Source organism: Ovis aries, chromosome 1 (assembly GCF_016772045.2).
Source record: "Ovis aries strain OAR_USU_Benz2616 breed Rambouillet chromosome 1, ARS-UI_Ramb_v3.0, whole genome shotgun sequence".
Taxonomy (NCBI): domain Eukaryota; kingdom Metazoa; phylum Chordata; class Mammalia; order Artiodactyla; family Bovidae; genus Ovis; species Ovis aries.
This window is the reverse complement of record NC_056054.1, coordinates 189644650-189658426: the sequence shown is the minus strand read 5'-3', so window position 1 is coordinate 189658426 and position 13777 is coordinate 189644650. Positions and strand designations below refer to the sequence as shown.

General features: G+C 44.9%; 1 protein-coding gene across 19 annotated transcripts in view; it reads right to left on the bottom strand.

Annotated features, from left to right (window-relative positions):
- KALRN (kalirin RhoGEF kinase) overlaps positions 1-13777 on the bottom strand; it is a 699404-nt gene that overhangs the window by 328078 nt on the left and 357549 nt on the right. For all 19 annotated transcript variants that reach the window (XM_042232347.1, XM_042232379.1, XM_042232348.1 and 16 more), the window contains exon 11: positions 4724-4915. In XM_042232347.1, the coding sequence (XP_042088281.1) occupies positions 4724-4915 (192 nt within the window). The remainder of the gene's footprint in view (positions 1-4723; positions 4916-13777) is intronic.

The following is a 13777-nucleotide window of genomic DNA, read 5'->3' as shown; positions in this document are numbered from 1 at the left end:
CTTCTCCCTACATTCTCCCTGAGGTTTCCAGACCAGCAAACAGCCAGCTGGCCTCTTGTCCCCAGGCAAAAGGAAGATATTTGAAAGTTCAGCACAATTTCTATTAATAGCTAGGTTCTGGATGCATAAGAAAGTTCCAAGCACATGTTTGTTACCTCTCTTTATTATGTAGCTCTTCTCTCAAAGTAGAGATGGAAAGTTTTGTTTTTATAAAATAACATTTATTGGGATTGTTCCTCACTTTCAATTGAAAATATTAAAGAAAACTTATGAAACAAATAAAATATTCAAAGGAAAATTAAATCATTCATAACATTCTTACTTCTTTGTATACTTCCTTCTAGTCTTTATTCTAAGTGTGTGAAAATTGTGGTCATGATGGATATACAGCTTTTTATATATGACACCACAAGCTCTTTCTCATGCCATTAATAATCTTTGACAGTGTGATTTATAACTGTATAATATTTTACTCTATAGATTCATTATGATTTAATGAATCACTTAACATGGAATATTTAGATGGTTTCTAATTATTCAAGGTTATTAATAACAGTGCAATTAAATAATTAGAAGCCTTTAACCCTCCAGATGCCTTTAGTCATGAAAAATTCACAAAGCTGGCAAACAGAATCAAGCAGACTCTTGAATCTGCAGAAGAAACGAGCCTTCTTCATATCTTCCTTCTGTTTCCCCTCTGATCCTAATTAAAGTACATCTTTGGTACAGCTGAGTAGAAAATTATTCTTCCATTCACTCTATTTACTGTAAGAGAGAAAACATCCATAGCAACTCAAAATTCCCTCACGGACTTGTGGACCAGTAAACTTGGCTACTAACCTTGCCATGAGTAAAAATCAGAACTTTGCCGACAGAGTAAAGAGGATGGAGTCAAGAGTTAATTGACCAGGATCAGACATTTGGAGTCAAGAGTCAATTGACCAGGATCAGACAGGATCCACACTTAGCAATGTCTGCGAGGTGGTGCGTCTTGAGAGGCATTAAACAGAATAGGGAAAAAGCAAACCACAGGCATTCCTTCATTAGCCCATTCAAGGATCCTCACTTCTGACTACCCAATAATCCATTTCTGCCTGCTATACAGGCTGTAGAGGAAAGCTCCCACAGGCAACTCAGATTCCCCACCTGCCTTCCTTTGTTCACACTGTCCGTAGAGTTCAAATCAAAGAACTGGGATAGATGAATGATGCAACTGAACGGCTTTCCCCCACCTTTTTATTTTTTCTATTTTCTTTTTTTAGGAAAAGTGACTAGCTTCTCATTGTCAAGTAAGCCTGTTTAATATTTATTCAGCGTCACTAAGTATCAGACCAAGCAGTAGAAATATTAGAATCTATGTTTACACATCTCAACCTACATGTGTACTCTACATATGAGCACCTCCGATTTGATGAGGAAGAGTCAATAATCTCAGTGAGATCCCGGCATCGTTGATGAGGTACACACACAGTGCTCCTATCCTGTCTGGGTGGGAAGCTGGAAGCACCAGGGAAGAACTTCAAGGAAAAAATGATGCCTCTGAGTTGAGTCCTCAAGTTCTTTACAAGCTACTTTAGAGATGATCTAAGGATAAATTTGGGAGGGAGTTTTCTACTAGGAAAAAGTGGGTATTAGAATTGTACGACTCAAATTTGTAATAGTCACCATCATAATTATCACAAAATAATAGAGACTAAGTAATTACTCCAAAGACACACAGCCATGCCCAGGGAAGATCAAGAGCTGGAACTCTGGCATCTAAGATCTTGCTGCACCCACCATGTGTGTGTACAACACATATGCATAAGTGTGTACTTACATACACACGTCGTATTCTCCACTCTGTATAAAAGGGACCTCAGACAGACTAGTTTGGGGATAGGAGGTAACTGAGAGGAAACGGGCAGACAAAAAGTCCTACAGGATGCCCCCCATGAGGAGCCCCACTATGACAGCCACTCAAAATGATACTTTTCTTTCCCTCCTGGAAAAAGTTAGAATGTATATGATCTGAGAGCTGTAGATCTCTTGAACAGAAAAGGCCTCACAATCACACACCCCTTTGCATCCAGGTAGGACTGCTCCTAATTTCTCTCATATTTTGGGGTCCCAAAGAAAGAGACTATGCTACTTGCCGACGGCCTCAAATAAATTCCTGGGTTTAGAAAACTCTTCCTAGTCTGTTTCCCAGTCTTTCTATGAAAGGCCAATGAGAAACAGCAGGGGCTTTGGAGTCAGAAAGATCTGGGTTCAGTCCTTACATTTAGCACATCTTCACTACAAGACCTTGGGCAAATTATTAATTTCTCTGATATTTAAAATTAGAATTAAAAATGACAATTCTCATTGCTATTGACTAGACAGAGAAACAGTTAGGCACATAGTGGGGGAAATCCGTTTTCGTTCCCTCTCCCTTTCTTCACCTGTCCCAGTATCATCCCACTTCCTTTGGTGCCATTTCATATGAATGTGGTTGTATAAGCTGAGCGATGCTGGGAAAACAAGTCTCAGATTCAAACAGGACCAAACTTAGCAAGGTTTGAGAGCTATCTTGGAGAACAGTGGTTGATAACTGAATCCCTGACTATTCCTTTACTTTTTTCATCGAAGAGCTACCCTGCCTCTGTCTTGGGGTTTGGAAAGGTAAAAAGATGAGTAAGGAGAAGAAGAGCAGAGGAGCAGAGGACACGTGAGAGGGAGAGAGGAGAACAGAATGCATGGTAGCAGGTAAGAACACGAGCACAGAATTTAGGAAGACAGGTCAAGACCCTGCTGCACTGAGCAGCTCTGTACCCTCAGACAGGTTCTTTTCTGGGCCTTAGCGTCCTCATTGGAAAATATGTTTAATGAAGCCTGTATCATAAGGTTCTCACGAGGATTACATGAGATGCTGTATGTGTCTAGCGAGTAGTCAATATTCAATTAGAAAAAGATACTACCTAATATACACTGAGTGCTTGCAACAGAGCAAATCTTAGGCTAGATGAACCACATATATCACACCAGGCTTAATTACTATTATTAATTATGATTATCGACATCAAATAAAGAAGAAGAGGAGAAAAAAAAATCTTGAATTCACATTAGAATCATAAAGGGCCTTAGGGACATTGAGTCTAAATGCGCAATTTTATAAATGAGGCACCCTAAGGCCAGAGACACTGTGATTAGCACAAACACACAGGGTTTTATGGCAGCAAGCTCTGGACTAGAATCCCACCCTCCTAGCTCCATGTCCAGAAGGCTGGAGGTGCAGCTAGAGAGGTTTCCTGGCAGCCTCAGTTACCTTTCCAGGAGCAGCACTTCCCTGGAAAGTAACCTGGTCCACACCTCCTTTGGCAGCCTACAGCCCCACAGTCCTCACAAGGAACGTGGCTCTTGCTCATTCATGCTCCTTTCTCCCACCCACAGGCTGGTAATTAAAAGAGAATACACATGCCTTTGGTTTCTGAGACCTTATTAAGAATCAAGTAAGCCACAGCAAGCAGACAACCAGGCAGGAAAACTCGGATTAAAGCTAATCCCCCCCCACACCCCTCTTGCTTTACAGACGCTCATCAGAGGGTGGTTGTAGGTCCCATGGAGAAGCAGCGGAGCCAGCTTCACAAGGCTCCCCAGCTCTTCATCTGCCTGGGGAATCTCAGTTTAGAAAACATCTTTTCATGTTTAACTCTGATAGACACTGCAATGATCTGCATTCATTCCCACAAAGAGTCAGAAAAGCCTGTGAAGGAGGAACAACCAGGCTTCTTAAGGCATTTCAAATATCAAAAATCAACTTAATTAAGTAAGGTTAATTTTTCTTCCTGAGCAGCAATCCAACTTTAATTAATACTTCATTAAAATTGGTTCCTGGGGGAATATAAGCATGTGTACACCTAATGAGCTCATCTGTCAGGGGTGTTATCACAGAAGGTGTTAAATGTGCCTCCTCGCTGGCCACTTAGACGGCCCTGGGCCCTGTGTTAATCGGAGCCAAAAAGCAGCCTAGGTCTGCAACTCTCCTGCTCTCTGTGGGCTTTGATCCCGCCAACAGCGTAACATGATCCATCCTCCCCTCCCCTGTCTCCACTCTGTGAATGATTCAGGGGCCAGATTTAAGCCCAGCCTCCTGCACAGACGGCACCCTGGTTTCCCTCCCTTCACTGGCTTTTGCTCCACAATGAGAAAGGTTAGGACACTCTCACTTTATTAGCACACTGTGGCAGACTTCATTAGATGATTCAATCCTCTGTTTAAAAAAAAATAAAATAAAAACATTGAACAGATTTGCAAACTCTGTATATTCCCTGCTGGTAGCAAAGATGATTTAAGTTCTGCAGGACTCTGATTTCTGATGGGAAACATCAACCAAGAGAAACTGGGTGTTGCGTGGGAAAGGAATCTCTGATCCTCTATTATTGCCTCTTAAGGTGACTATTTCTATACTAGGAATTCCCAAATTTCTCCAGTTGCAGACGGAATGCTCTAACTGACCCCCCCAAACCATCTGCCTCCCCAGCCCTCTCCTCATTAGAAATAACGAGGAAATTTTGCCCCATATTGGTTGAGACCGCAGTGTAAGTTATCAGGAGCAAGTTGTTAATATCACCAACCTCAGGAGGCTAGTAACTTCCAGACCACCCAGGACACCAGGCAGACCTCGGGAAGCTACGAAATCAACCTGACTATTGCCAGAAAAAAGCAGCCCAGCCCGGTGCCCCTCCTTGCTAACTTCCCATACCTCTTTGGTGTGAGTATGGAAGGAGACAGACATGTCCAGCAGAAGCTTCCGCTGCTCCACCCTGCGCACGAAGTCTTGGATGCGCACCTCCAGGTGTCTAGCTGCCTTGTAGATCTCCTCCGGGTCACATTCCCCTGTCTGAGCCAGCTGCTCTGCTGCTTCTAGGAGCTTGTCCGCATTGGTGTATGTATTCTGCCAGCAATGACAGTGAGGAAAAGTCAACTTGCAGTCACGAATGGAGCTTCACGTCTTCCCCCAGCCCACCAGGGCTGCCCAGAGCTGGAGCGCAATGCGTGGGCACTGAGCCCAGAGCTCCCTAATCTGGAAGAGCTGAGCGCCCAGCTCACCCACCACCTCCCAGCAAGCCAGCAGCCTGCCTGGCAGCTCAGCACAAGCGGTACTAGCTCGGTGCCTCCTCTCTCCCTGGGATTTCTCCCAGGTGGGGTGTCCTGGAAAGAAGAGAGCAGACATGCTAGAATCTCCATTCCTCAGCCTCGCCTGGACCCTCTACCCTTAGGGAGATCCATCACTGCCCTCACCTCTCAGGCTGTAACTGCCAGAGTTGGAAATACCTCATGCACAAAGATCAGCTGGGTTTCTATAGGAGAACACCAGAGAAATAATAACTGGGAAACTTGCATGACTTTTCCCCCAAGTCCCTTGTAACTACTGGTGTTTATCTTTTGGAACAGAGCTATCTCTTTGGAGGGGAAAGGGTCAGAACTCAGGGAACTGACAGAAGGAAGCAGCCACAGCCAGAGCGAGGAGATGCAGGCAATTCCCTGTGTGCGCAGCAAAGGCTTGAATCTTGCGGGAAGGTTGGGGAGGTGTCTGGTGATTTTGTTTATCTTATGCTACTGCATGCACGCACACAAGCACACACTCATTCTCTCACACACACTCTCCTCCAAACCCCTGTCTATGTTCTCCAGATCATTTTGAAAAGCAACCAGCTTGTAATTATTGCTCATCAGGATGGAGTCACTACCTCTGCAATACATGTATGTCAGTTAGTACATATATGCCATGGATTCAATTTTTTCTGGGTAGGCTTCCTGTAAAAGAGAGTTCCAGACAGACCCTGAATTAGAGCTGGTGGCTCAGATGTACATTATATTTCTCAACACCCTTATAATGACACAAGGCCCAACAAAGTGATGCACAAGTGAACTGGTGATGATATGAAACTGGCAGCAGAAACAGGATCAAGTGCAAAGTGAGTGGAGAAGTGGAAGGGATTTTGTAGCAATGATTGTGTCCGGTGCTTTACTTTGCCTGTATCTGAGTGGTCGCCGGTTCCCGGAGAGTTCTTTAGACTCACCTGAAGACCTGGGTATTAAAGGTTGAATTGTGTCTCCTCTAAATTTGCATGTTGAAGCCCTCAGCCCCAGTACCTCAGAATGGGGCCCTTATTTGGAGACGGAGTAACGGCATAGGTAATTAATTAAAATCAAGTCATAGTGAAGTAGAAGGAGTCCTAATTCAATATGACTGCTGTCTCTACAAACATGACACCACGCAAAGAGACAGACACACACTCAGGGAGAACACTGCGTGGAGCTGAGTGTGGGAATCAAGGGATGTGTCTACCAGCCAAGGAATGCCAGAGAGTGCAAACCAGCAAACCACTGGGAAGTAAGAGAGGCACAAAACAGATTCTTCACCATATGCCTCAGGAAACACAATCCTGCTGACATCCTGCTCTTGGATTTCTAGCCTCCAGAGCTGCGAGACAACATGCTTCTGTTGTTTAAGTCACCCAGTGTAGGACATTCTGCCATGGCAGCTCTAGCACACTACTACAGTGCGGCGGAACTTCCCAGATGCCGTTGAGCCAGCTTCTTGACGGAAGAATGAGCAGGCTTTCGGCAAACACTTGTCATGGCCTCAAGGGGTGCCCAGAAAGGCTTCAGTGGCTCCTTAAGGAATGCTGTCTGACAAGCAACTGCCCAAGTCACTCTCCCAAAGCAGGTGAGGTGGAGCTGAGGCTTGGTTGGGGATGAAAAGGAAGAAAAACCCTTTGGCCCTACTTGGGGGATTCATGGAAAACATGATACTTGTGAGAGGAAAGAGGCTTTGCCGCTAGGTTAAGTAAGAGGATATTGATTCTGGAAAGCAAATGAAGGAAGCATGAACAGTTCTGATGGAAAAGTGGGAGAGATGGAAAATGACAGGCAGGAGGAGACCTCTGGGGCTGTGGGCCAGGTTAAGGAAGCCTGAATTGTGGAGGTGGCCCACAATTTCTAATAAATAAACCACAAGCTGATGGGAGAGAGTTTTTTCAAGAATTCTTCAAATCTTCCATTTTGCACTTTAGGGAATCTCAAGAAAGCCCAAAGAAACCCCAAAGTTGTGTCTTCATAGTTTCTAGCTAATAAATAAAAATTTATGGTACAGCCAAAGCAAGCTTGCTTTCCAGTTAAGTTTGGGACCAATAAGAGATACATAAGAAGTACTCTTGCCTGGAAAATCCCATGGACGGAGGAGCCTGGTAGGCTGCAGTCCATGGGGTCGCTAAGAGTTGGACACGACTGAGCGACTTCCCTTTCACTTTTCACTTCCATGCATTGGAGAAGGAAATGGCAACCCACTCCAGTGGTCTTGCCTGGAGAATCCCAGGCATTGGGGAGCCTGGTGGGCTGCCGTCTATGGGGTCGCACAGAGTCAGACACAACTGAAGTGACTTGGCAGCAGCAGCAGCAAGAAACAAAAGTGAAGTGCCTATTGCATGTAAGGTGAACAACTTGTCCTGGGTTGCCCAGGATTTTCCTGGTTTTAGCATTAAAAGTCCTGTGTCCTGAAAAACCTGTCAGTCCTGAGCAAATCAGGATGGCTGGTCACCCTAACACAATTCAAGACTATACATGTCTCAGGAGTACAGATAGATATATGATATATGTTGCTTTAAAGGAGAATAAAATCATCCTTAAGGGAAAAAAGTATGACACATTAAATGGGACAAGCAACACAAAAATAATTAGGAGCTAATGTTTCTTGACATGATATAGGTGCCAAGAAGAAAATGAGTAAAAACCAAGAATAATAACAGCCAATAATGACTGAAGAGTTTTCACATGCCAAGGACCATTCTAAAGGTTACATGCATACTCATTCATTTAATCTTCACAACGACCCTAGGCAGTTCATACAGTCATCGGTCCCACTTCACAGATGAAGAAACTGAGGTAAAAAGTATTTCTAAGGTCACATGTTTCAAAGGTGGTAGAACCAGGATGAAAATTTTGTTGTCCATTCAGAACTCAAGCTCCAAATCATTACACTACCATATCAGCCGAAGAGGGGCCTTGCATGCCATGTAGAAGTATGACTAGTGTATAGTGTCTAGAAACATTACACCGCCTCTACTTTGCCAACTAAGGTCCGTCTAGTCAAGGCTATGGTTTTTCCTGTGGTCACATATGGATGTGAGAGTTGGACTGTGAAGAAGGCAGAGTGCCGAAGAATTGATGCTTTTGAACTGTGGTGTTGGAGAAGACTCTTGAGAGTCCCTTGGACTGCAAGGAGATCCAACCAGTCCATTCTGAAGGAGATCAGCCCTGGGATTTCTTTTGGAAGGAATGATGCTAAAGCTGAAACTCCAGTACTTTGGCCACCTCATGCGAAGAGTTGACTCATTGGAGAAGACTCTGATGCTGGGAGGGATTGGGGGCAGGAGGAGAAGGGGCCGACAGAGGATGAGATGGCTGGATGGCATCACTGACTCGATGGACGTGAGTCTGAGTGAACTCTGGGAGTTGGTGATGGATAGGGAGGCCTGGCGTGCTGCGATTCATGGGGTCGCAGAGAGTTGGACACGACTGAGCTGAACTGAACTGAACTGAACTGATGCAGGGGCAGGCAGAAGCCTGAGGATGGGCAGAGAAGTAGGGGAGTTTCTCATGGATGGTCTGTCTCTCTTTGCGCTCTGTCAGTCTCATAACACAGTTGCTCTCATGCTCAAGTAAAGATGTGCTTCCCTGGGTACCTCCCTCGTGGTCTGTGTACCCCTTAAAGATAGGTCCCATGTGTCACTCATTGTGGGTTCTTCATGCCAGACACCATGGCTGGTAGACAATAGGCGCTTACTAGATGTCTACTGAATGAACAAGACTCAGAGCTTGAATGAGCATGTCAAATCTGGGTACGTTGAGCTAACCTCACTAAAATTGGAGAGTAGAAGGAAACCATATTTATAAGGCCGGGAAAAGCTAGATAATAGATTTTACAGTGAGAGGGACAGGAGAGCCAGTGGAAGGGCAACAGGGTCAGCACTGAAAGCAGGGCTCCCTTCTTTACCTGTTTCCCAGCCCTCCTCCCCATCATGACTAGAAAGAGCTCTAAAATTCAGACCCAGTCATAGCTCTCTTCCACGTAAAACTGTCCAATGGCTTTCTACTGCCTCTGGGGTAAAACACATCAGGGTGCCATGCAAGACCCTTTTTCATCTGACACTTGCTTTTTCCCTTCAGCCTCAATTCCCTGACAACAGCCTGTGAAATAAATTGCTTACACTTCTGGAAAATCATAGCACTGGATCTTCCCCTGTGCTTCTTCCTGGGTTGTCCTTCCCCTACTTTTTTTCCATGACCAACTCTTACTCACCCTGTAAGACCCAGCCCAGGTGTCACTTCCTCCAGGAAGTCCACCCTGAGATCCACTTCCCTCCCAAGGTTGGCTTATATGAGCCCCTCTGAGCTCTTAGAGTGATCTGTGCCAAACCTCTTCTTGGTTCCTGCCATATTCTAATGCCAGTGTTTGCCTTTCTCATCCACTTAGGGGCAGGTAGTCTTTCACTTCTTTCCCTTGGTGCCCCAAGTAAGTGCTCTACAAAAATTTAATGAATGAATTAATAAACTAAAGAATACATCAATCCCCACCAATCCTAATGTTCAATCCTTGGCCCCCATCAACTACTTGGTACAAGACCTTATATGCTAGAATTTATGTTCAATGTTTAATCTCATTTGGTTTATCCTATTTCCTGGCAGAATCGTGAAATAAGAACGTGATTATAGAATATCAATTAAAGTGTTGATGGAGCAATTCACTGATACCTGTCATTGTCCCACTTTGGGACAAGGGTCACAGCTGGCTTCTGCTCACCTTCTGACCAGGCCAACAAGAGTGTCTACCCCAGGGCCAGAAGCCAGCTCACCATGAGTGCAGCTCCTAGGCGCTCTCTGGCTCCTCAGTCTCCTATCCTCTGCCTTGGGCTTGATCCCTTGATGACATTTCCTAATTATGGATGGCTGCATTTCCTGTTCTTCCCTCCCTCCATGCCTGTGTCCACCAGGTAAAAGGTTCTAGATAATTCAGCCCTTATGTTGGTGGGCATAAATCTCATCTTCACCTCATTGTGCTATGCAGATACTGCTTTCTGTTTTACAGACTGAAGGTGTGTGGCAACCCTGTGTTAAGCAAATCTATCAGCATTGTTTTTCCAACAACATCAGCTTACTTCATGTCTCTATGTCTCATTTTGGTAATACTTGCAATATTTTAAATTCTTTCATTATCTTTGTTGATTTTTGATCATTGATCTTTGGTGTTACTACTAGGACTTACTTGAAGGCTCAGATGATGGCTAGCATTTTCTAGCAATAAAGCATTTTTTTAATATCATGGAGGGCATGTATTCACTTACATTGAAGGTCTCTTTATATCTGATCATTTCTACAGCTGTGCATACACAAATAACTCAAACATGAATCCTCCAGAAAGTTAGGTTCATATTTGACTTTAAAAACACATCTCTAAAAGTCCCCAACTGAATCCTCCAGGAATTTAGGTTCATATTTGACTCTATAAACACATCTCTGACAGTACCATCAACTCCCCAAGTCAACATATCCTTCTGGAATCCTGAGCCCCTTCTGTATCACATTTACTTTTCTCGATCACACTGAGCTGATAACAGAAACCAGGGGTGTGTTTTCCCTGCATAATGTACCTATGTCCTAGATTTCAGTTTCCAAGTGTCCTGAAGAAAGCTTCTGACAGAAGCAACAAATAGGCAGGGTGTTACAGCATTATGTACTGGAACTCAGGTGATCACACATGTCACCATCACAGTGAGGACAGGGGCTGGGACTAACCCAAATCTTCCTGGGACATCCTAAGTCTGTAAGAATCTCCCAAAGTTTAGCCTGTAGCTGGGTAAGTCTCTCCTGATGAAGAATACCCAGAGTGCTGTAACTCTCCCGAGGGACAGGATAAAGCTCTAGACTTAAATCAGGAAGCCTATCAGTATGACGCACGAGACTCTCCAGGATGGCCACGGAGATGAGATTTCCACACATGTTGATGACCCTGAGCTGGGAGCAGTGGCTCAGGGCAGGCAGAATGGCCGTGAGGTGGGAGTCCATGATCCCATACAGGTTTAAGTCCGGTTCTTCCAGAGAGCCTGCAACTTTCTCCAGCAGAACTTGGAGGAGCTCAGGACTAAAGCTGGTCAGGATAACACCACTCAGATTCAGGCCCTTTAGCTGATAGATGTTCAGGCACTGGAACAGATGGGTCAAGTCAGATTCTGTAGACAGGCAGTTGGTTATTGAGGGGTTGTCCAAGGTGGAGGGGGGGGTGTTCTTCAGGCATCTGAGTATCTGGCTCAGATGGCCTTCCAAGAAAGATGGAGATTCCATTAGGAGATACTGGAGGTGCTGCAGCCTGAGGATCTGAGAAGTACATTGTAGAAGATGCTGACTGTCCTGCTCCTCAACAGCAGACGCATGAATGGGGCAGAGAAGGAGTTTCTGAATATTGCTCATCTTGCCCAGCTGATCCTCAGCTGGCCAGAGTGGAGAGCTTCTGAGTGAAACTCAAATCCACCTCCTGTACACAGTCCAGCTTCACCAAACTGAGAAGTCTCTTAATATCTTCCATAGACACTGAAATAATCTTTATCTTCTTACAGCATTGGTGTATAGGGCCTTTTCTCTGTCTCACCCACATGAAGAGGTAAATGAGGAATTTACCCAGGCCATTTTCTTGAGACAAAGTTCTTTGACTACCTCCAAGAGAGCCAAGGGATGCTTTGTCCTTGACATGTCCTCAGCCACCGGTGCCATCAGTGAGCTTGAGTCCATGTCTCCAGACTACATCCTCCAGAAGTCCCAGCCAGCATTCCACAAGTCCAGCACCTGAAATTTGTACCTCCTGGGGTGAACCTTCTGGGCCAGCAGGATATCAAGGCCATCCAGCATTGCTTGTAAGGTTCCTTTGTGAGGCTGCTGTGTCAGGCCCCCCAGAGGCAGGAGGGCAAAGGGCCAGGCTTGCACCATGGCCTTCAGGGTCTCACTGTGTCTGCCAGAGAAGGCAACCATGAATAATGGTGGGTAGAGCTCAGTAGGCAGATACTCCAAAGAGGTGATGGCTAAGGCTTCGTCTCTCATCAGGCTCACTGCTGCTAAGTTCACAAACCTGAGTGGGTTGTGAACACTCATCCTGACTCTTGTCTGAATGGAATCCAGCTCTGATCTGTTTGGTGGGCTGCTCAGACCTCAGACTTGGTGGAGAACACAGGCAGTGACTTCAGAGTGAGAGGCTTCTGCATCTCTTCTTTGATGACTGATGCTTTTATAGAACTTTTCTAACCACATCTGCCCTCCTTCCAACCACTAACTTCCAATCAGAAGGCACTCACTGATAAGATTCCACAATGTCCCTTGGGGTAACCCTGACTGGGTTACTGTCAATCTCCACATGAACTGACTGAGTCAGACCTTCATTAATAAAAGAGAAAGAACAAGGCAGGGGAGGGGCGGTGGTGGTGGTGGCATCAAGGACTTATTCCTTGATTTACCTCACAAAACTGGATTGAGTTTTGCTAATATGGACAGTTGTATCCCTGGATGTGAGAAAGGGAAAGGATTATGGGTTTCTGACATTACACAAAAAGCTAAGTCAAAAACAATGTCTTCAGCATATCATTGTTGGGAGATCTCTGGCAATATCAAAGTTGTTAAATGTCCCAGAATTAAAACAGCTTCATAAAGGCAGTGATGTTATTTCCAAAGGAAACAAAATAAACTCCTATTTCTTTCAAGTTGTCACTTAGGTGTTACATGAGGAAGATAGCAGATTATGAGTGTATTCAGAGAGTTAAGGGATGTGCAACTGGAGGTGTGGTTGGCCCTCCAGATTCAAGTTCTGACTTCTTTAAAGGACATCTAGTCAAAATCCTAATGAGAACTAAGGGTGGGTGCTGGGCAGTGTGGTGGTGGCCATTCCTAAAGGGACCCTGTGAAGGACTCAAACAGCATCATATATGTTGTTTTTTCATCTCCTTTTCTCCTGGGAAAGAGGGACATTAAAGACTTTCTTTGGGTGATATTTAGAAATTAAACAGGAGAGGCTAAGAGGAGACAGTTTCATCTTTGAGGGTGTTTCCTCCTAGAATGTTGTGATCAGGACAGCAAATTGACTTGAAAAGACTCAATCTGAGGATGTGAGCAGAGGGACACATGACCAGCTCTGCACAGGAGGACATTTTCATGTCTGGGAGTCAATGATGCTGGTCACTGTGGGCTCTTGGGGAGCTTGGAGCAGGGGGTGAAATAAACATGGATCAGTCCGACCTAACCTTGTTCTCAACATGGCCACCGCTCCCAGTAAACACTGTCTTTTAGGTGCTTCACGCCGGGGATGGGCTGAGATGGCAACTGACCCCAGGCCTGTTCTAGGGACATTACCACATGGTCAACACCGAAATCAGATTGATTATATTATTTGCAGCTGAAGACAGAGAAGCTCTATACAGTCAGCAAAAACAAGAACGGGAGCTGACTGTAGCTCAGATCATGAGCCCCTTGTTGCAAAATTCAGACTTAAATTGAAGAAAGTAGGGAAAACCATTAGGCCATTTGGGTATGACCTAAATCAAATACCTTATGTTTATACAGTGGGAGTGACAAACAGATTCAAGGGATTAGATCTGGTAGACAGAGAGCCTGAAGAACTATGGATGGAGATTCATGACATTGTATAGGAGGCAGTGATCAAGACCATCCCAAAGAAAAAGAAATGCTAACAGGCAAAATGCTTGTCTGAGGAGGA